Source organism: Chenopodium quinoa, unplaced genomic scaffold, assembly GCF_001683475.1.
Source record: "Chenopodium quinoa cultivar QQ74 unplaced genomic scaffold, ASM168347v1, whole genome shotgun sequence".
Taxonomy (NCBI): Eukaryota; Viridiplantae; Streptophyta; class Magnoliopsida; order Caryophyllales; family Amaranthaceae; genus Chenopodium; species Chenopodium quinoa.
Genome location: NW_018745024.1, coordinates 10,755,493 through 10,777,484, shown reverse-complemented (window position 1 = coordinate 10,777,484; position 21,992 = coordinate 10,755,493). Strand labels below are relative to the sequence as shown.

At 35.1% G+C, this 21,992-nt stretch overlaps 1 protein-coding gene across 3 annotated transcripts; it reads left to right on the top strand.

The window, feature by feature from the left end:
* Positions 1-1,010: 1,010 nt before the first annotated feature.
* On the top strand, positions 1,011-14,311 carry LOC110708641. 3 transcript variants are annotated; one of them, XM_021886821.1, is made up of 14 exons: positions 1,011-1,763; positions 4,468-4,540; positions 4,624-4,745; positions 4,834-5,220; positions 5,311-7,025; positions 7,963-8,327; positions 9,225-10,597; positions 10,691-10,845; positions 11,291-11,451; positions 11,717-11,865; positions 12,327-12,593; positions 12,720-12,857; positions 12,962-13,096; positions 13,898-14,311. In XM_021886821.1, exons 1-11 carry the CDS (start codon positions 1,665-1,667, stop codon positions 12,519-12,521), a joined length of 4,794 nt encoding a protein of 1,597 aa, XP_021742513.1. In that variant the 5' UTR covers positions 1,011-1,664; the 3' UTR covers positions 12,522-12,593; positions 12,720-12,857; positions 12,962-13,096; positions 13,898-14,311. The 3 variants fall into 3 exon arrangements, with proteins under 3 accessions (XP_021742513.1, XP_021742511.1, XP_021742512.1); XM_021886819.1 differs by having other exon boundaries at positions 12,327-12,632; XM_021886820.1 differs by having other exon boundaries at positions 12,327-12,632; positions 13,886-14,311.
* Positions 14,312-21,992: the final 7,681 nt, after the last annotated feature.

The window sequence follows — 21,992 nt, the reverse complement described above, 5'->3', positions numbered from 1 at the left end:
TTAATTATATTTTAATTGTACTCGAGTTATACACAAGACATTTACAAAACAAGACATTTACTTGTACGAAAATTAACTTGATTGGATATTAATATTTCAATCGTTATTTTACCAAACGTTTTTACTATCAATTATTACCTTAAAGCCTATCTATACACAATTAATTGGCAACTACTCTCGTTAGTCTAATATCTACTTACTACCACGAATCTTGTCAAACGAGATGAAAAATATAGATAAAAAACATTCTTTGGATTTTGATATGGCCGGAGGTTACTAGGTCAGGTTAGGGTTATATTGTCATTTAAGCATGACATTAGACATGCTATAGCGAATACATCGCTATCGATCTCATTTACTATTTATTTATTAGCTTAATGATGATCCTTCTACATTTATGGAATTGAAAGCGAGTTTATATTTACTGTAAGCTTGTAACTGCTTAACTATGCTAAATTTTCTCCAACAAAAAACAACAAAATTTCTCAATTTTTTTTTAGCAACAAAATTTTCTAAAGTTTTTTTTTTTCTAACCACATATAAAACCCACCTACCTAAAAGTAAAAATGTAAAATGGTAAATCAAAACAAAAGAAAAAAAAAAAGAGAAACTACAAGTACAAGTTCCAAAGTAGGACAATATATAGGGGTTAGTCATCAACACAAAAGAGGAGCAAACAAAATGAAAGAGAGACATCACACCCAATGACCCAAAGGACAATCAATTTTGACACTTATCTTCTCCAAGGGTATTTTCGTCACTTCACATCACAGAACACAACACCTCAACAAAAAGGCAAAGGCGTCGATAGTTAAGTAAGTCCACGTACTCTATATGAAATGACCAAATTACCCTCTAATTCATTCTCCTAAAGAATTAAATTCTCTTTGGCTTACGTCGGTCTCTGGAATAATTTTTTATTTTTACCCACCCAGAAAAAACATACCTTAATTTTTAATTATTTTTTTTATTTAATTTTAAATATTATAAATATTGTTTTTAGTTTTTAATTTTTTTTCTGTGTTTTTCCTGTTGCTCTGTTGAAACACCACTCAGAAAAGCCTAGACAGAGAAAGAGGAGAGAGAAAGTTTAGAGGGAGAAAGAAGAAGAACAAACACAGGAAAAAAAAAAACCAAAAAAAATATAAAAAAAAAGCCGCATTTGTTAAGAATAAACACTTAATTTTCGTTTTTCCTAATAAATTTCATTAGAAATATATTTGATTGTTGATTTTGGGTCAATAAATTTCTGGGGTTTGGAGGAGTTTGATTAACTTTTCTGGGCTTTCTTGATATATTCGGAATTGATTGATTGATTAATTGTTCTTGTTGGTTACATTTTTAGGTTTTTTTTTATATTTTTTTGTTTACTGGGTAGAAGAAGGAATTGTGGCTTATAATGGTAGTTTTGAGGGATTTGCTTCATGGGTTTTTCTGGGTTTTGGATTTCCGAAGTGGGTTTCTGAAATCTCTTTGGATTGATTGAGAATAATAAAGCAATTCTCTTTTTCTGGGGAATTTAATTTTAGGGTTTTTTTTTTCTTTGAAGTTTTGAAATTAATTTAGCTGCTTCAATTTAGATGGTATTTTAGGTGCTATTAGGTTGAGTTGGGTGTTCTTTCTCTCTCCTGTTTTTGTCTGTTCTTGAGGAGGGGTTTGTGAAGATGAGAGACATTGAGCTTGAAGAAGGAGAAGCTTATTTGTTGCAAGATGATTATGATGATGATGAAAACATTGATCCTGACAAAGATTTCTCTTACATTGTAAGCCTAAACTTATTGCTAAAATTTTCTGCTTAAAATTTGTTTTTCTTCAATCCGATTTCAACTTTGTAGGTCTGTTGTGTAGAATACCTGATTAGTAGGTTAGGTTAGGTTAAGACGTTAAATTTCTTCAAAAAAAAAAAAAAAAAAGGTTAAGACGTTAAGATGAGACATTATCGACATGATCATTCTAGTGATGTTAATGGGTGATTTGAAACTTAAGGGTTTTATGTTTCTTGGCCTCCATCAACAATTCAAAACATGGTGTTTATGGAATTCATCTTGATAACTGTTATTATCCTGTCTCGTGTTCATCTAATGCCTGAAAGTTGGAACAATATGCTGTCATTGTTGATATTACATTGATCTATCTGTGTCAATTAGTGTTAGTAATTGAACTCATTTCCTCCCTTTGAAATTTGGGTTGGGGGACATGTTCAATTGGTAATGTGGTCTGATTGGTATGTGAAAATAGCTGGTCTGACTGCATGATCATTGTTGATATTGCATTGATCCAGCAGCGTCAATCAGTTTTAGTTATTGAACTCAACATTTCTCTTCCCTTTGTAGTTTGGGTTAGGGGACGTGTTCAATTGGTAATGTGGTTTGGCAGGTAAGTTAGCATTGTCATTGTATATGATTGAGCCATTGTCAATTCTTTTTAGCACTGGAATTCTCTCTTTTTTATTTACATTTTTTTTTTCCTGGGAATTTTAATCATAGCATTTTGATTGAAACCTACGTTGGGTTTCTGATAATGTCTTAGAATAAAGGGATTAGTCGTATATTTTGAGGGTGCATTTGCATGTACGTAACTCACGTGTCAAGTTTGATGTTTGAGTTGAACTTTCAATGTTGAGAGTGAAATTTAGATCAGTGATGAAGTATAAATCAAGCTACTGTATCAGTTACATTTATAATCCGAATTAAATTCTTGATGTGCCTTCCTCTGTATTGGTTTAGCTAACTTGAATATTTCAGAGAGAAACATGTTGGTTCTGCTTCTTTATTGAATATAGTTGCTCTAGTCTTTTAACCTGTTAATAATCTACCACTTTTTCTTGATCAACATTCATATGCTTGTTGTAAATGTTTCTCACGGCTATTGGAAAACAAGAATAGCTCGTTTACGACTTTGATCACCAAAGCATCCTACCTTTCTATTGTTTTCTTTTTGCTTCCCATATACATATTCTCATCTTAGCTTTGTGCAGTACAATCATATCCATAGAATACGTTAACCCCTATCATTCCTTTCCTTAATACTGAATGGAAAAGGTTATATCACAGTGTAGTGTATAATTGGAAACTTTGGGTTTTGCAAAATGAAAATAGCTTTTTTACAGCGTAGATCACCATGGCATCCTACCTTGTTCTTGTCTTCTATCTACATGAATTCATATTCAAATCTTACAGGCTTTATGTAGTCCACACAAATCCTTTTCCTCCTTTTTAGTACCTTTTATCATTCCTTAAGAATTAATGGGAAAGAGGATTAGGAAATACCATTAAAAGAAGTGCACCTGATACATACTTACATAGCGCTATTGTATTTTTTTAGCATGTCAACCCCCTCCCCCACCCACCCCCCTACCCCTCCTGTCAGAATATCTAAGGGGGTGAGATGCCCTCCTCTTTTAATAATTATCACTGCTATAATCAAATGTGACTTTGAGGTGTTAGATTTCTGGAACATTGGAGAAGTGGAGACAAAGGCTTACTGAAGAATTCTATGGTCAGGGGATAAGTAGTTTATTATTTTGAATCTGTGGTCAGCACCTGCTGAAAATTCTCATTTACACTTTATCATATTGGAACAAGTGTCAAGAGATACAGTTGTAAACATTAAGGTTGCTCTTAGGATTGGTTTTAACATCAAACAGAAACGCTTAGTTTTACACCTATTTTCGTTGGACCAGATTTTTTACTAAATATGCTCATGGTCTTTACAGAGCCTTTTTGTAATATCATGTGTCTATAAACACAATTAATGGCCCAGCTCTGAGCTACTGAGTTTAGCTAGCGTATACATTGAATTAGCTGGCCAATGTGCTGTTTTTTGTCAATCCAATGCGAGAGATGCACTTTGGGTTCTTTATCGTTCAAGGTTCTTTGAAATAAATAACAAGGGCCTCTTCTTGCAATCCGACATATTCTTCGTTCACCATAGATCTAGCTATTAACGGTAATTGCTGGTAATTTTGTTCCAATTAATGGAGATAATCAGCTTAAGATACATACCATTTTTGTAAAGAGAAAATGAGCAAGGTCTAGCAAGAAAACCTTTTATGATTTGTCTCCCAAACGAAGTCTGTATAGGCTTTGATTCTTCAATGAAGTTTTCCAGTCAAAGCAACTTAAAGTATGGAATTTATTTTAGGATAATAGTTGTTAATGGTTTATGTGAGGAGCTGCAATATTGTATGTGTGAATTTTATTAATTTTATACAAAACCTTGTGTGCTGCCATGGATTCACATCTGGATGGTTCCTTTGACCTAGTGTTTGAAATATTAGGTTTTGTTTTGGGCGGATTTGAAGTTCTATATTATCGGGTTTCTTTGTGAGTTGGCATTATGCTTTACTTTTTATTTTTATTATTTTTTTTTTAATATTGTGTGGCTTGCTTGTTAACCGCATTTTTCTGTGGCCCATACCATCTATGTGAAAGTTATTTTTGATATTGTGGTCTTGGATATCTGCAGGACAGGAAGCTTGAAGATATCTTGGGACATCACCAGAAGGAGTTTATGGGTGGGGTCTCAGCAGAGAACCTGGGTGAGATTTCACGCCATGGAATTATTTTCTTTGTGCTAGTCCACATTTTCAAGTAATTCTATAGCAATTGTATATCTTGATAGGTGCAAGATATGGGGGCTATGGATCATTCTTGCCAATGCAACAACGTACCCCTCCTACTCTGCCTAATCAGAGAAGCCAGAACCATGTTAATTCTAAGTCTCCCCAAGATATATTGTTAGAGGTGAATTTATGTGGAACAGTATGCTATATATTGCACTTATTATTCTAGCTTTCATTATAAACTTTTTCCATATTTCCTTGTGGTGCAGCATTTCCATCAAAACCCAACAACTACTTCTAAGAAGTCACTGCCAATTAGATCTATGCCTTCCTCAGGTGACCAGACTGAGGAAGCAATGTCTGAATCAGGAACTTCCTTGATGAACAACCAATCCAAATTTCAAAGTTCTGGAGAGATCGTTTCTAACAACCAAACAAATAAACCGTTGAAAATGGTTTCCAAGAATACCTCCCTGAAGTTTCGAGTCAAGATGGCATCTGAGACTATTCCATCTCTGGACAAATCTGCTATCTACACTGGCCTAGGTCTTGATATGTCCCCTTCTTCCTCTCCTGAGGGTAGCCCCTCAGAGAATGATAGGATATCAACTGGCTTGCAAGAAATGAATTTGGAATCTCCTTCCTTCATTCTCCAGGTCAGCTTAAATGCGCTTTTATGCTGTATGTGTAAATTACTGGGTAATTTTTTTGGCTCATGCTAAGCTATTATTGTTCCTCTGGATCAGATTATGACGACTTTACCTATCCCTAAGAAAGACCTGCTTTCATCTCTTCCTGATAACCTTGTTAGTTTAAGGGGTATGGAGAGCAATCTTAATACTGGTTCACTAGGGACTGGGGAAGTAAATCCTGCCAATGTTTCTCATGAAAGCATGATCTCAAAGGGAAAGAAAGAAGCAAGGAAGGAGAGAAAAGCAAAGGTGAAGGGCACAAGTAAGGTCAAGAAATCAAAGCACAAGGGAGCGAGTGAGGAGAAGAAATCAAAGCAAAAAAATTCTAGTCTGAAACCTGTGGAATTGATGGAGAGTTGTGAATATCCTGCAAATTTTGGTACCTTGAATGCTACTAGAAGGGATGATAATGAAGCATCAACAGACAAAGAGGTTGCCTTCAATGCCTCCATTAATGCAGTTGCTGCTTATTCTGAAGAGAATGAACGTAATTTCTTGATGAGCAAGAGCATCAGCTCAAAACGTTCTACTGTGTTCAATAAGAAAACCGAAGTTGGGTGTTTGGGTGAAGACATTGGCAACCCAATGAAACCGGTCTGTGTAGCTAGGCCTAAGGCAAAAGAGGAACCTGATTCAGCACAAATGAATGAAGTGATGGACGATGATGTGAATGCTATTACCTTAAGAGGGGAGATGGAGAAGGAAAAAAATCTAAATTTTGTTCAGAGGAATGAATTCACTTCTGAGAAGAGGGATGAAGTTGGATGGAGACATGATGACGTGAAGAAGCTCTCCAAACAAAATTACATTTTGAAGGATCGCGTGAAAGAGGAATTGCTTGATTTAGCACAACCCAAGGACAAAAATGTCATATTGATTTCGAAAGATGAATCTAGTACAGAAAAGAGGAATGAAGGTCGAAGAGAGAATGAGGTGAATAAGTTTCTAAAACAACAGAGCATGGCATTGGACAAAGTAAAAGACGAAGTTCCAAATTCAGTATGCTCTATTGAGATTGGTGTGTATAGCAAGGAAAATGGAAATGTGGAGATGATTCCTAAAGGTGAGGAGGTATGTTTTCTTTCTGTGAAATATGAAGGAAATGGTAAGTACAGTGATGTTTCTCAGGAGATAAAATACGATAATGTGGTTGAGTCTTTGAAGCAAAAGTCACGTTCCAGGGAAATGACTCACTTGCCGGCAGAGCAAGGATTGCTTAGTGAAAAGGAAAATCCATCCTCTGTGGTCAAGAAAAACTTACAGGATGGTCAGATTGAAGGGGTCTCTGCCACTGAGGCACCAAGAAGCTCAATTATTAGCTTGTCAGCATCAAAAAATGAGGCAGTCATTTGTAAAAACAACATTCCTTCTAAAAGTAAAAAGGGTGGCACTGATTTACGTAAGGATATGAGAAATAATAGTGAGGCTGTTGGTAAGGCAAATCGAAGGAAGAAAGGAAAAGAGCTGAACTCAAAGGAATTGGTGATGGAAATTTCAGAACAAGGGCCACAAGCTCCCACAACAAAGCTGAAGGACAAGTCTAGCAGTAATAAAACTAGTTCTGCTGCTATTGGTGGACCTAATATGGGAGATCTCCATGGTGTTAAGGTTCCTGTTGGGGATGTGCCACCAGTAGAGAATCCTCCAGTAGTGACATTGGAAGATTGGGTTGAATGCGACAAGTGTCATAAGTGGCGGCTTCTTCCTTTAGGCATGAGCGCAGGTTCCTTCGAAAATATGAAATGGACTTGTAGCATGCTTACTTGGCTGTAAGTTTTTCATCTTAAATATGCTATATTCAGATCGCTTTCATTCTTATGATAAAATTACTGTTACTGCTTCAATGATGAACTTTTAAATGCTTTTAGACGTCTTTTCATGTGGTATGGGATAGAGATATACTTCTCCGTTTCATTGAGATTGTATTAGTTTGACTGACACATTTGCCAAAAATATCTTTAATTATGTAGCATTAGTGTAATTTATAATTTTAATACATGGAAATTATACATTGAGATGAATCAACATCTTTCATGACATTTGTTTTCTACTCCCTCCGTCCCCGAAAGAACGACCCTTTTGAGTTGATTTCGCGGGTATTAATAAAGTTAAATAAAAAGAAGTAAAAGTATATTGGAAAGATAAATTTACATGAGGTTTACAAAAAGTAGAGAGAGATAGTAATAAAAGTATATGGAAAAACAAAATTTTATATGGGGAAGCTAATTTTGTTCAAATATTGTTACAAATTGGTGGGTATTTTAATGCTAATGGGTCATTCTTTTTGGGACTAAAATTAGGCCAAATGGGTCATTCTTTCGGGGACGGAGGGAGTATATATTACTTAGAGTTCAAGCTAGTTTGTGAATAGTGCAAAAGTCAAAGTGTTGCAATTTTGAGGAACCAATGAAAGTTCTAGTTATTAGATGAAACTTACAGGAAGCTATCAAACTATCCAATTGCTTGACCAGAATATGTTCGTACCTTGAGTTGTCTCTCTGTCTCACCCCCTCCCCTCCAGTGCTTGCTCTTTCCTCTACTGTTGGTTAGATGTAACAGTTTAGTTCTGAAGACATTATACAAGTACATACATTTTTTAAACTTTTAAAGTGTTTAAATTTTCTTAGATTGACTAGTTATCTTTAAGCTTAATATCCCCTCCCGTATCTCTGGCTGATCTTTACATGGCATATTACTGTTTTCTAGGCCTGGGATGAACAAGTGCAGTTTCACTGAGGATGAGACAACTAATGCTCTGTACGCATCGTATATACCCCTGGATCCTGCTTCTATGATTCAGAATAATCAGCCACCTTATCTAGATGCAAATGCATCCGTAACAGCCAGTGCCCCCAATGTTGTTCTTGCCAGTCAAGCTCGTAGTTTCGATGTTTTGCCCTGTGGAAGCAAAAAGAAGAATTTGGTGAAAACAGAAATAGATGCAGCACGACGAAGTGGTGTTCAAGACTTGCATCATCCTGTCAAGAAGGATCAGCAGCGCTCGGGTGAAATAAGGAATATGAAGAATCTTAAAAAACTTCCTCGGGAGTGTGATCCTGTTCAGAAGAGTGGTAAGCATTCAATCATTCTTAATTAAACTCATTTGTTAGTCCTAGCTGTTGGCAGATGGAAGAACTATGGCCTATTGTGTCTTCGCCTTAAAGCCTTACTGAATGCCCTAAATAATGTGATGTAGAAATGCCTTTTGTGGAAACCATGTTTTAGAGAACCATTGACAACTCATTTTACTGACTATTTTCTTAAATGAATACAATTCTGAGATTTTGTATGTATTTTCAGATGGAGGAGACTTTTTCATTGCTCTTCTTTAAAATTGTCTCTTCTCTACTTTTTAAAGATCGTATTACTTGCCACTATTCAAGTTTCATAGCATCGTTCCTAATCTGTGCTCTTCTGCAACTTCTGTCGGTGGATTATTAATATTTGATGGAATTTCAATGTTCATGTTAATGTTGCACCCCCCCCCCCCCCAAACACACACACGCCCAAATTTAAAGAAGTGGACTGATTGTTATTACCAAACGTCAATCAGTGTATCAATTCCATTTTCTTACTAAAAGTGAAGGAAAAAAAAACGCCAAGATGTTTAGCAGGTCGCAGTTGGCCCAACTACTATTTGACTACCAGTGAGTTAGAAAGCTAAATTGCTGGATTATGAAAGATTTTCTCTCAGTTTAATCTCAATGTTTTCCTATTTTTTTACGAATTTTATGTCGGATGTATTTGAAATGAATTGTGTTCTGTTTTGTTGCTGTGGGTATATGAACAACCCTTTTAATTCCTTTCTATGGAAACAAACTTACATGTGGTTTGCTAGATTTGTTTTTGTGCCTTTCCTCCTTAGTGTTGCAGGTATGCAATTGTTAAGAGGATTTCTGCTTGGTTCTCAGATGTGATATTTCTTACATACATGCAGCTTTATTTAAATATTTAATGTACATCCACAGGTGATGGCAAGCCATCAAATATTGTTAAGAAGAGGGTAGCAGATGTTGAGGCATATGGAGCTTCTAAGAAAATCAAGAGAGTGCATCAGCAACCTATGGAAGAGTTTGATCCTAGTGTTCCACAGGATTTTGTGAAGGGAAGCTCAAAAGATTATCCTGTGAAAGCTAAAGACAGGGCTCGATATGATATAACTTCCAAGGATAATGAGATATATAATGTGTCTGGGACAAAGAGAAAATTGAAGGACAAACAGCAACGTGTTAATCTTTCAGTAGCGCCCTCAGGCAATGGAGAACACTTAGTGAGTAATTGGGAGGCCGGGAAGAATAGTGTTTCTGCACACAGGAAAGAGAAGAAGTCAAAATCTTCAAACTTTCAGGCAATGGAGAGTAGTGCAGACAAGGGAAAAGAGAGGCTTTTGACTCTTGATGCTAAATCTAATCTTGGTGGTTCTGGTGATAGTGGGCGACGTAAGGGAGGTATGTCGGATGGCATTCCTTCAGAGCAATATCATGTGGACAGGGTTTCTCGAAAGACTCCAGCAGGTAGAACATCTTCTGAGATGGCTCTTGATTTAGGTTTATCAGACAATGCAACCACCTCTAGCTCTTCAAAGATTTCTCGCAAAGTTAAATCAAAAGTGCGTGAAGTGAAATCTTCTCCTGTTGGGTCAATATTATCCTCTCCAAAAAAGGTTTCTAGGACTGATCCTGATAAAGGGACAAGTAAGAAATCTTTGTTATATAGCGATCAGCGGCCGAAAGCTGGAGCAGAAAGTGCTGCAAATGAGTTTGCACCACATAACGACGGGTATAGAGATAGAAGATCTAACCTCTCTAGAAATTCTGGTGTCTTGTCTGATGCAATTGATGAGGATCAATTTGGTAAGAAAGTTTCATCTGGGAGATATTCGCATGCAATAGATACCCAACCTAAAATTGAAGATTACAAGGATAGAGGTGGTAAAGCGGACATCACATATGAAGGAACATCGACTTCACAACAGAATTTGGTTGCTGAAAGTCAGATAATAAAATCCCCAAATAAGTTGCATTTTGATGGAACTAATTCTGTGAAAGGAAAGTCACATATTTCCAAGATTGATAGGGAAAAGGAAGTATCATATAATTTGCATAGTGCTCCTGAAATTGGAGGTAGTGGATCTAATGGTGGGAGAGATGAAGATGTTAATGGAATTCCCTTCAGGCAGGTTCCGGCTAGTCGTGTTAGTTTGAGACAAACACAGCATACTGGGCAAGTGCCCAATGACGTTGAGGCTTCAAGTTCTAGAAACAAAGATAACTTCCATCGGGCTGCTAAATCTGCGTTGAGAGAGGCAACTGATCTTAAACATTCTGCTAATCGTATGAAGGTGTGTTGTCTATTCCCACTATGTATGGTTTGTTTAAATCTTAAACCTACATTAGTTAACAACTTTTCTCACTATTGTTCGGTTTGCATTAAGGTTGCTGGGTCAGGTCTAGAAAGTACTGGAATCTTCTTTCAGGCAGCACTAAAGTTTCTTCATGGAGCATCTTTGTTAGAACCTGGCAACAATCAAAGTAGAAGTGGGGAGATGTCACCAAATGATGTGTATACCAGCACTGCGAAGTTATGCGAGTATGTTTACTTTTGTGCGAATTTTCACTGCTCCCTTTTTCTTATTATAGTTTGAGATTCAATTGATTTGAGCATGACAAAGCAAGCTGCGTCCCTCTCTTGCTGAATAGACTGTTTAGACCCTGAGGGTTTAATTGGATGTTTGTACTTGATCTAGTTCTTTTTTTGTATATGATAGTTTAGGCTACATCGCATTTGCTGTCGATGTTCAAGTGACTGAAAAAAAAATTCCTTTAAGTTGTTTTAGTTGTCTACTTGTCTTAACTCTCTTTAATGCACCAATTTACGTTTGGATTGTGAATCTAGTGACTATGTGGCATATGATACATGTACTAGTATTTGTTCTTTACTGGAAATCATAGATAGGCAAATTTTCATACAACTAGTCACATCTGCCTGATTTTGGATGTTTTTGATAAACAGTTTTATTCATTGTGATTTGCAGATATTGTGCCCTTGAATACGAACGATGCAATGACATGGCCTCTGCTGCTTTGGCCTACAAATGTATGGAGGTAGCCTATATGAGAGTGGTATATAGTAATGATTTTGCTGCAAGCAGGGATCGTCAGGAGCTGCAAATGGCTGTAAGAGCTGCTCCTCAAGGTAATGAGACTGGTAGATTCTAAATTCTTTGGTCTGTGCTTGATATAGACTGATATATATATATATATATATATATATATATATATATATATATATATATGTGTGTGTGTGTGTGTGTGTGTGTGTGTGTGTGTGTGTGTGTTTTATTATTTTTATTTTTTTTTAAATTTTTTGCACGGGGTTTCCTACTCTTAGTGGGATTTCTAAATTTCTTTTGGATTTTGTTCAGCTTGCTAATGTTAAGTATCTCTTGTTTTATTCACAGTGGAGTCTCCATCATCATCTGCCTCGGATATTGATAATTTAAATCAAGCTGTCATAGATACGGTCAAGGATGGACTTTCTGCAATGGATCATCGAAGTCATGTTGTTTCTGCTGGAAACAGGCCAAACGTCATGCGGCTGCTTGACTTTGTATGTGTACCATATCTGAGACAGCCACTGCCTGCAAACTGTGCATAGTGTACATTCACATAATATTCATTTCCATATGAACTACCATCCTCTGCTTTGCCCTATATAATATGCTTTTATGCTAAAAATATGAATAGAACGGAGGTATTTTCTGAACTAAGGGGAAAATTGGGGGTCTTTTCGAAAGTTGAAGAGAACTTGATCAGTGTGTATGTAAACAGTTTTTGTTTATTGCTGTTATGATCATGGAATTCTTCTCCACCCCTCTTGTCTCTTCTCCACTTATGGGATTGGTTGCTTTGGTACTATATTATAATCAGAATACATAAATTGATAGTGGATCCTTATATTATGATCTTGAGGTCTGCCCAACAAAATCGTGATTGTCCTAAGAATTTATGTATGTTTCATTCAATTGCTCAACTTTATCTTGAGTCTAATAGGCTCTTGCTTGATTGCAGACGCATGATGTAAATCTTGCAATGGAGGCATCCAGAAGGTCACAAAGTGCTTTTGCAGCCGCGAAGCCAATCTTTACACAGTCAGGAAATGAGCATGGCATAAATTCCATTAAAAGTGTTCTGGATTTCAGCTTCCATGATGTAGATGGTCTTTTACATCTGGTGCGCCAAGCAATGGAGTCTATCAAGTCTTAATGTTGAACATGAATTCGCAGTTCCATTCATCAGTGCAGTGAAGCTGAGTTTTTCCAAGGGGGGCTATTTCTGGTGCGTATAATATTTCAGATCCCAAATACCTTTTTTTTGGTACGTCTTTTTTTCCTTAAATACATCGAGACTTGATAGCAGGTGATTAGTTTGTCTAATGGGCTTATGAGTTATCTCTTCTGACAGGTGTATGATGTAAAGTCACTCAGTTGGCTTCAAAGCATGTATAGGATTTAAAACCAAAACATGTACAGAAGATAAAATGGGTAATTGTGAAAGGATTATTTGACTGAGATTAATTGCATATCCCCAGAAACAACCAAGGTATGTAGAGCATTTTCAAATTAACAACACATTGTGGTGCCTTATATTTTTTAATCATCTTATTGTTATAGCTTATTATTTTCTCTTTTGTTCTACATCATCAGTTGAGGAGCATGGGGGATGTTCGTTTTTTGTAAATATACAGTAAAAAATTATTTACTCAAGGAAAGCAGTTAACATTTCTCTTTTGGGGTATTCATGCTGCCTTGCTACCAGCACTCGGTTGAGAGAAACGGCAGGTATATATTTTCCCTGTAAAACTTTTTATGGGGTGATATGTCAGTAGTGAGTGCTTGTAACCCAGTTTGATTGTTTAGGGAATATGTGGCCATTTACTGCAAAATTTACAAATTTCTTTGGAAAAATAATTAAAAACTACACGTTTAATAAGGGTATTTGTGAACAACTACTCGCTAAAAAAAATTTATCAAAAAAACTACCCCTAAATTTTAAAACTTAAAGTAGAACTACCCAACTTGTTCAATATATTTGAAAATCCCTAATTGAAGAAGTGCATTCAAGTTGAGTTTGCAATTCATAGGTAATTTTTCTTTTTTATTCCATTAATTATGAATTTGGATGTTAGGGTGCAATGATTAGCAAAATAAGGGTTCTTAGAAATTGGGGATAATTTGGAATTGGTTGAATTTGTTGCTTTTAATTCAAATTGATTATTTTAGGGTTACGAATTAAGGTCGAATTTGTCATTGCGTCGTGTCTTTATGGAGGGAATTGAACAAGTGGGACCCACACACCGGAGTTTGTTGTCGGAAAGTTGAAATGGATAGTGCTACTCTTAAGTTTTTAAATTTAAGGGCAGTTTTTTTGGATAAAATTTTTTAGCGAGTAGTGTAGTTCCTAACAATTTTTCCAATGAAATACCCCTATTAAGCGTGTAATTCCCGACAATTTTTCCAATACCTTTTTTTTTTTTTTTTTTTTTTGACAAAGTTTTCCAATTCCTTTATTTGATTAAGAAATGTTGTGTTAGGTTATTATCTTAAATAACACTTACTCTGCTGATCAAGGTTCTGTTGCAGGTTTGATCACTTGGTGCTGAATTGATTAATGGCGGCAATTTTGAATAATAGAAGATGAGTACCCCTGGAGTGATTTTTTTTTTTTTTTTTCATAGCCATTTTTCCCATATATTGATACAAGTACATAAAAGGGATTTTTTTCTTCTTTTTTCTTAAGTTCTTTTTGGTAGACTTAGATGCACATATTTTATTTGGTTGGTACTCTTGAAATTACATATATATATATTTCTTTTATCTTGTAGAGAGAAATTACTAGAGGAAAAGAGGGGTTTTTAGTTCAGTTTTTTGGGGCAAAACTATTTGTCAAAGGCTCTGGGATGATTACACAAATTCCAAATTGTCCCCCTCCCCCACTTGGAGTGTAATTATTTAATATGTCTTTGGAATAGAAATTGTCTCTACACTATTTCAATTTTTTGTGATGAAAAAATAAATAAATAAAATAGACTGACATTTTCTTTTCCTAAAAAAGATACACAAGAAGTAATATTTATACAATCCACATTTGAGGTGCCATTACAGTTAACCCTCCAATATTTATTAAAAGTTACAATTATTATTATTTTTTCATAAAGAAAAAGCTATAATTATTGATATAAATGAAATATTATAAGCTTATTGAAAATAAAATAAAATTGTAATACAAAGTAACATTTTTATCCTTAAAAAATATACTTCATCCGTTTTTTTATTATTGTACCACTTGCCTTTTTAGGAAGTTTGACAAATATTGCACCATTTTCTTTTTAGGAAAAAAAAATTATTTGTGTTCACGCTATAAATATCCAACATACCCTTGTTTTTTCACTTACTTTTTAGTTTATCAATATGTCACATAAATTTTATATTTTTACCTTTTTCTCTCTTACTTTTTTCCATTACCAAAATATTTATACCCAACCCCTATGGTGTAATAATAAAAAAATTGGAGGAAGTATCTAAACTTTGTTTATGCGACATTATTTTTGTTATATTATCACTTAGTTAAAAATTTCATCTTATTACTTGTTTTAAAATTCACTCGTGTGTGTATATATATATATATATATATATATATATATATATATATATATATATATATATAATTAGTATTCTTTCTTCTAGCTAATTTATGCCACAATGGTTAAGTTAATTAGCGTTTAGATTTTTCAGCTTTATTTTTTATATAATTAGTATTTTATAAGAGACAATTAATTTTTAAGATAATTAGCTTAGCTAAGCTAATTTGCTTGGCATTAGCTTGGCCAAACTAATTCTTAAACTATCCTCCAATGGTTTGGCTATTAGCTTGAAAATTATTAAAATTGCAAGCTAGTCCCTAAAAGCAACCATTAGAGTTGCTCTTAGTTGATAAATATTAGGGGTGAGTGAAAAATTAGGGTACTTAGAATCTGAATCAGAATTCAGTAGTAAACTAAAGAACCTGAACAATATATCTCTTTTTTTTTTTATTATTTACCACAGCAAACCACAAAACTAGATATTAAAGGAAACATCAACTAAACGTAAAATTGTCTCAAAGGTCCTAGCAAATAAATTAAATTTTTTTTTGGGATATTATTTCCACGAAATAGAGTGCCATTGTCCGGCAAAGGCACATTACTGACAATACTATTGTAGCATTTGAGATCTTTCATTCATTGAAACGTGGCGGGGAAGGGAAAGAGGGCAACATTGCTTTGAAACTAGATATGAGCAAGGCGTATGATCAGGCGGAATGAATTTTACAAGTAATGATAAAACTGGGGTTTTCGGCAAGTTGGATACATCGGATAATGTGTTGTATCAATAGTGTTTCCTTTGCCTTCAAGATCAATTGTGGTATCTTAGGGTATGTTGTTCTGTCAAGGGGGTTACGTGAGGGTGACCTATATCTCTGTGCTCATTTCTTTTGTGTGCAAATGCTTTTTCGACTCTGATTACTAATGCGGCAAATGATAACCTCATTCATGTGGCTAGAATATGCAGAAATGCTCCCAGGGTGTCTCATTTTTTTTTTTTTATGATAGTATACTTTTTGCTAGGGCTACTTTGCAAGAATGCTCAATTATTGCTAATATTATTAGTGAATACGAGGAAGCATCAGGTAAGGACGTCAATCTGAGCAAAACAGAAGTCTTTTTTAGCAAAAAAGTGTGCACAAGTTGAAAGCAACAGATTATTAATATTCAGGGTGTTCGGGAAGTTGAAAGATATGAGAAGTATCTTGGTTTGCTGACCATTATTTGAAAATCGAAGAAAGCGATTTTTGCAGGGTTAAAGGAAAGATTGTGGAAAGAGTTGCAGGAGTGGAAGGAAAAGCTCTTTCTAGATCGGGTAAGGAATTTCTCATTAAACTGTGGTCAAGCTATCCTGACATATATGATGATCATTTTTAAGCTTCTCGAGGGCCTTATTGATGAATTACATGCTAAGCTTGCACGATTTTGGTGGGGGTCAACGGAGTCAACAAGTAAGTGCAATGACAAAGGTGGGATCACTTGGGTCAACCAAAAGCTCTCGGTGGATTGGGATATTGAGATCTTAAGTGTTTCAACAAAGCCCAACTTGCCAAACAAATTTGGCGGCTTCACCACAATTTAGGTACTATTAGACCATCTCCAATCGTGAGACTCAAATTTGAGTTTTGAAATACAAAATGAGTTGTTTTTTTACCTTCAATGGTGATACAATACTCACTTCTCAATTTAGCAACTCATGTGAAGCTTAATTTTCCAATGGTGAGACTTTCTAAAATATACATATGTTACTTTCAATTATGGCTCACCAAATCCATTTCTTTTTTATTAGGGAAATTGTTCCGTGTACCCCTAAGGCTTTGAAAAATGTACCATGTACCCTTGAAAACTTGCAAATGCGCCATGTACCCTTGAGGTTTGTAAACAAATGCAACACATACCCTCATCGTCTTACAAATGCACATATCATTGACTTATCAAACTAAAATTATGCCCACACACTGACTCATTTTTTGTACTTTATATTTATGGAGTAAAATCGCCTAAAAGCATAAATTACATCAAAATTTGAACTCCATCGATCATTCTAAATCCTAAACTTTACGGTGTTAGAATTTGATTTATCAATTAAGCTTGCATGATAATTAAATGCTTTAGCATTATACTAGCATTACACTGTAACAATTTAATAGAATTTGATGCTTATAGCCCATATGGGATCTCAATTTAACAAAATTATCATTTGTTATATGAGTCTAGGGGTATTTGGTGCAAATTCGTACACATCTCAGGAGTACATGGTGCATTTGAAAGTTTCATGGGTGCACAGTGCATTTTTTAAATTTATGGTTTACGACAAACTCCACGAGCTTTACTTCAGAGTTTTAGCTAACCTTAAGGGTACACGGAACAATTTCCCTTTTTTTATTATCAAATATTGTAAGATTAAAAAACAAAAGGTAAAATTTAAATAAATTACAAAATATATTAGAATATTAACAAAGGCGGCACACACTTTTTGTCAAATGAGATTCAAAGTTGAGTATCTAAACTTGACAACTTTCTTTTGGGATTGCTAAGTTTAGATACCAACTTATTGGTATACATTGAAAAAAATACTCTATCTCTCCTAAAAATACTCACTTGAGTCTCAGCATTAGAGATGGTCTTATTCACTCAATTTTAAAAGCTAAATATTTCAAAAAAAAATGGTTGATGTACTTGAGGCAAGCCTATGATATGACCTGAGCTATGCTTGGAGGAGTATGTGGAGTTTGAAGGAGTTGCTTCTTAAAGGTCTTAAATGGAGAGTTGGAAATTGGTGCAAAATTAACGTGTGGAGAGATGCGTGGTTGCCACGCAATACATCTTCGCTTGTGCCTACTCCAATGGCTAAAAGTAACATGGAGATGCGAGTTTGCGAACTGATAGATCACCAAAACAACACATGGGATGTTGATACTATTTCCAACAATTTTAATGTGGAAAAGAAGCATATGATCCTCTCAATCCGCTTATCCCCCAATTGCCCTCCTGGTACAATGTATTGGTGGTCGTCTAAAGATGGCGCCTGCAATGTTAAATCAGGGTATTGGTTATTCAAGAAGGCACATAGCTCATCTGATACAGTAGATATGTGTGAGGTAAAGAAGCTAATTTGGTCCTTGGTGTGTCCCAAAGCTCAAACATTTTCTATGGAGAGCTTGCAAGGGATTTTTGGCTGTTAAAGAGCGTCTTTTTTTCCGCCACATTGTTACTAATATGACGTGCTCAATTTGTGATTGCCCGGAGGAATCCATTATACACTCTACTTTTGAGTGTACAACTGCTAGAGAAATTTGGGAAAGCTCTTACATGTCTCTGATTCAGCAAGCTCCCATGTTGAGCTTTTTGGAGAGATTCTTATGGTTGTCTCATAAACCTGGTTCGTGAATGAATATGCGGGTATGGACTTGACCAGATTTGTCCTACCAGAAAACACATCAGCTAGTTCTTGGAGATGTTTGAATCAGGGGTGGGTTAAGATTAGTTGCGATGCTTATTAGGGTGAAAAAACCAGGCTAGGAGTGGTGATTTGGGATGACCAAGGACTGTTTTTGCGACTGCTGTACGACAGGAATCTGCAGGTTGGGGTGTGGAGTTAACTGAAGCTGCTGCTTGTTTCTTCGGGTTGGTGCTAGGAAGAAGATTGGGATATGAAGAGTTCACCTTGAGACTGATTCGAGCAATGTGGTGAGAGCCGTCATGAATAAAGCTATGGGCTTCTCCCCTGTTTATTTTCATGTTTTATGAGGATATTAGTCTCTTAGCTTTATGTTTTATTGCGTTTTACTTTCCTTATTTTTCTCATGTCAAGCGTGCGGGTAATACTTTAGCACATGGGATGCTAGAGGTTGTACTGAATTTGCTTGTCTTGGTCCTTTCCCTCAAAGTCTAACAACTTTGGCGGAAATCTATCTTATTTAATGAAATTCGCAACTTGGTTTAAAAAAAACATTGGTTAGATATAAGGTGAGCACTTTCTACCTGATATTGCAACAAGTTTTGGTTTAGGTTCTCAGTTTCTTTTAAGATACCTTGTAACCCGCAAACCTGTCATTTAAACCCAAATTATACATAAATTCAAGCCCATTTTTTTTAAAAAAATAAAAAATGTAAATAACAAGCATAAATATTATGTAATAAATTTTTAAACAATTTTTTTTGGTTTATTGTATTTGCAAGTTTAAAAAATCTAAATTCTAAGTATCGGTTCCAGATCACATTTAAACCTGTTCCGGTTCCCATTTTGAGGAATTTGCTGCAACAGATTCAAGTTTCGATTTTAGGAGTATTAATAGGGCACCCAGTTATGCTCACCCTTAGTATTTAACAATAATAGAGATTTTAGGCAAACTTTATTCGAATCTATATAGTGTACTCCCGTATAAGACCCTATTAACTTCACCATAGAAAAATAATATTTAGTAAAAATATTTTTATTTTTGAAAGAATTAGTAAAATAATTTCAATCCATTATTTCTTTAAAAAAAACAATTTCAATCCAATAAAAAAAGTTCCGTTGAGTAAAAATCAATAACTTCAAAGAAAAAAAAAATTATTATAGAGAATATGTAAAAGCAATTTCACTTCAATAAAATAATTCTTGTTCAACAAAAATAAGGTGAAATGAACAAGACCTAAGTCTATTTAAAGTATTGTAGTTATGACAAATTCAATCATTAGCTAAGTGAATTTTAATCAAGCAAAATATCTATTTATCGTTGTTTAATTTGTTTTAGCCCTTTAATCCATGATTAAGTTAGAGGCTCGTTCTCTCGGCTACAATGGATCGTTAGGTTGCTCTTTAGAAAGACTATATTTTTCAGCGATATATGAAGGATTTATGTCTTCGTCGTGTGCAATTACTAGATATATAAGGGGGCGTTTGGTTCGCGGATTATAGGTACGAGATATGAGTTTAGAATGATCAAAACCCATACCATATGTTTGGTTGTCAAAAATATGAATTTTAAACCCATACCTCAAACCCATGAGGTATGGGGTTTAGAAACCTTGGGAGGAGGTGGGTTTGGCTCATTCCATTCCATTTGGTTCAAATACATAAAATTAAGGAGATGATATTGAAGGAGTTGTGTCTTCGATAAGTGCAATTACTAGATATATCAAGGATCACTATTATGGAGATAATAAGTTCGTTCTCTTGGGGCGTCATCATCTGTTGCTAGACTATGAGAGATGATCTTTGGGCTAGTCGAATGGTCCAAAGCCAGCTAGAATGGATCCTATGAGGTCACACACAAGGGTATTGGGTTAAGCAAGTTAGAGGCCCATTAATGGGCCTCATGAGCAATTAACTAATCATGAAATGAATTGGGCTAGCATAGTTAGATTGGAAATAAGTTTTGGGATTTTGACATGGGCTCTTATTTAGAGATGAGATCTATAAATAAGATCCATGCCTAGGGTTGCAATTAAGTAGTCATAATTCACACACAGTAAATTTTGACATCAAGGCAACCAATCCCAAAACCCTTATTCCCTCTCTAATTCACGGCTCCCTCTCCTTCCCCTTTGGACTCACGGTCGGCCATCCTTGGTGGCGCGTGTGGTGGTTCGTGGTGGTTTATGGTGGTTCGTTGCTCGCACTTCTCCATAGAAGGTCAATTGAAGGGTTCAATTGCAACTAACTAGCATTAGTGGAGGTCTTAATCTGTGTCCGTGGACCAAGTAGAGGAATCACGCTTGAGGTTCTTTATCTCCCAATGTTCTTGCTCGATCGCACGTGGAATCACGCTTCAAAGGTACGATTATATGTTCTTTATGTGTTATGCATTAGATCTTGGGATTAGGTACTGTATGAATATGATTCATGTTTATTTCCGCTGCGTAGTACCTATAATTCCCTACAGTGGTATCAGTTAGCTTATTGCATTTACGCATAATGACTATAATTCTTTGATAGTCCACAATTTTAATTCAATTAAGAGGGAGATTAATTTAATTATGGTTCAATTATTATTTTTAATGTGATTAAACTTTTGGAATCGATTAAATGTGATTTAATTATGCTCAAATATCCATGAAGATGACCGTTTTTAGCCCTAATATGTTCGAAAATTTTGAACCCCCTAACCCTAAATTTCGAATTTTTCGAAAATCCTAGCCCTAAAATATGATTTTTTGTGCTTGATTTTGATTTAATTCGGTTTATTTTATGATTCATAATTTTAATCGGATTGATTTATGCATAAAATGTATGATGATCAATTTAATTTTAAAAGTTAGAATTAAATTGGGATTAAAATTCATGAACAACCCTAATTTTGAAATTGAATATGATTTAATTTTAAAATTAGATGGACCACATTAATTTTAATTTTAATAAAAATGTTTTATTATAAATTAAATCACCCAAAAAAAAATTAAAGGGAAACTGAGGTGCGGCAGCCGCGACTGGGTGGCGCAGGTGGCGCAGCCACGACGACTGCCGCACCGGTGGTGGTCCAGGAGGAAGGGTGGGCTGGGCTCGGGTTGGTCAAGGGGCAGCGCAGCAGTGCACCACCCCGTTGTGTGTGCTGTTGCTGCTGTCCTTGCGTCGCTGCAGGGGCATGGTACACCGCAAGGTGTACGGCCACCGTGGCCGGCTTCGGCTGGCCACACCACGGTGGCTGACGCGAATTTTGAAAAAAAAAGAACTGTTTTGAAAAATTATTTCAAGATAATTATGAATTATTTTGGGATAAAATCAGTTTTGTTTTGGATAAGATAAAATATTTTGAAAATATGATCTTTTATTTTTAAAAGATAAAATCAATTTTATTTGGATAAAATCTTTTATTTTAGGATAAAATCAAATATTCAAAAGTTGTTATATTTGATATTATCCATATTTAAAGTTGTTAAATTGGTAATTATCCATAATTAAAGTGGTTAATTTTGGATAAGATTTATTAGGATATTCTGAGCATATTCCAAAAGGATACTAATTGATTTAAATAATGTGATTATCCCATAATTAATTTTGGATATAATTGATTTAAAATTTTGTGATTGGCTAGTAATTAGGATAGAATTTCTTAACTTTGTTAGGATAATCTTTGAGGATAAATATGATTTATCTTTTAAGATTAAAA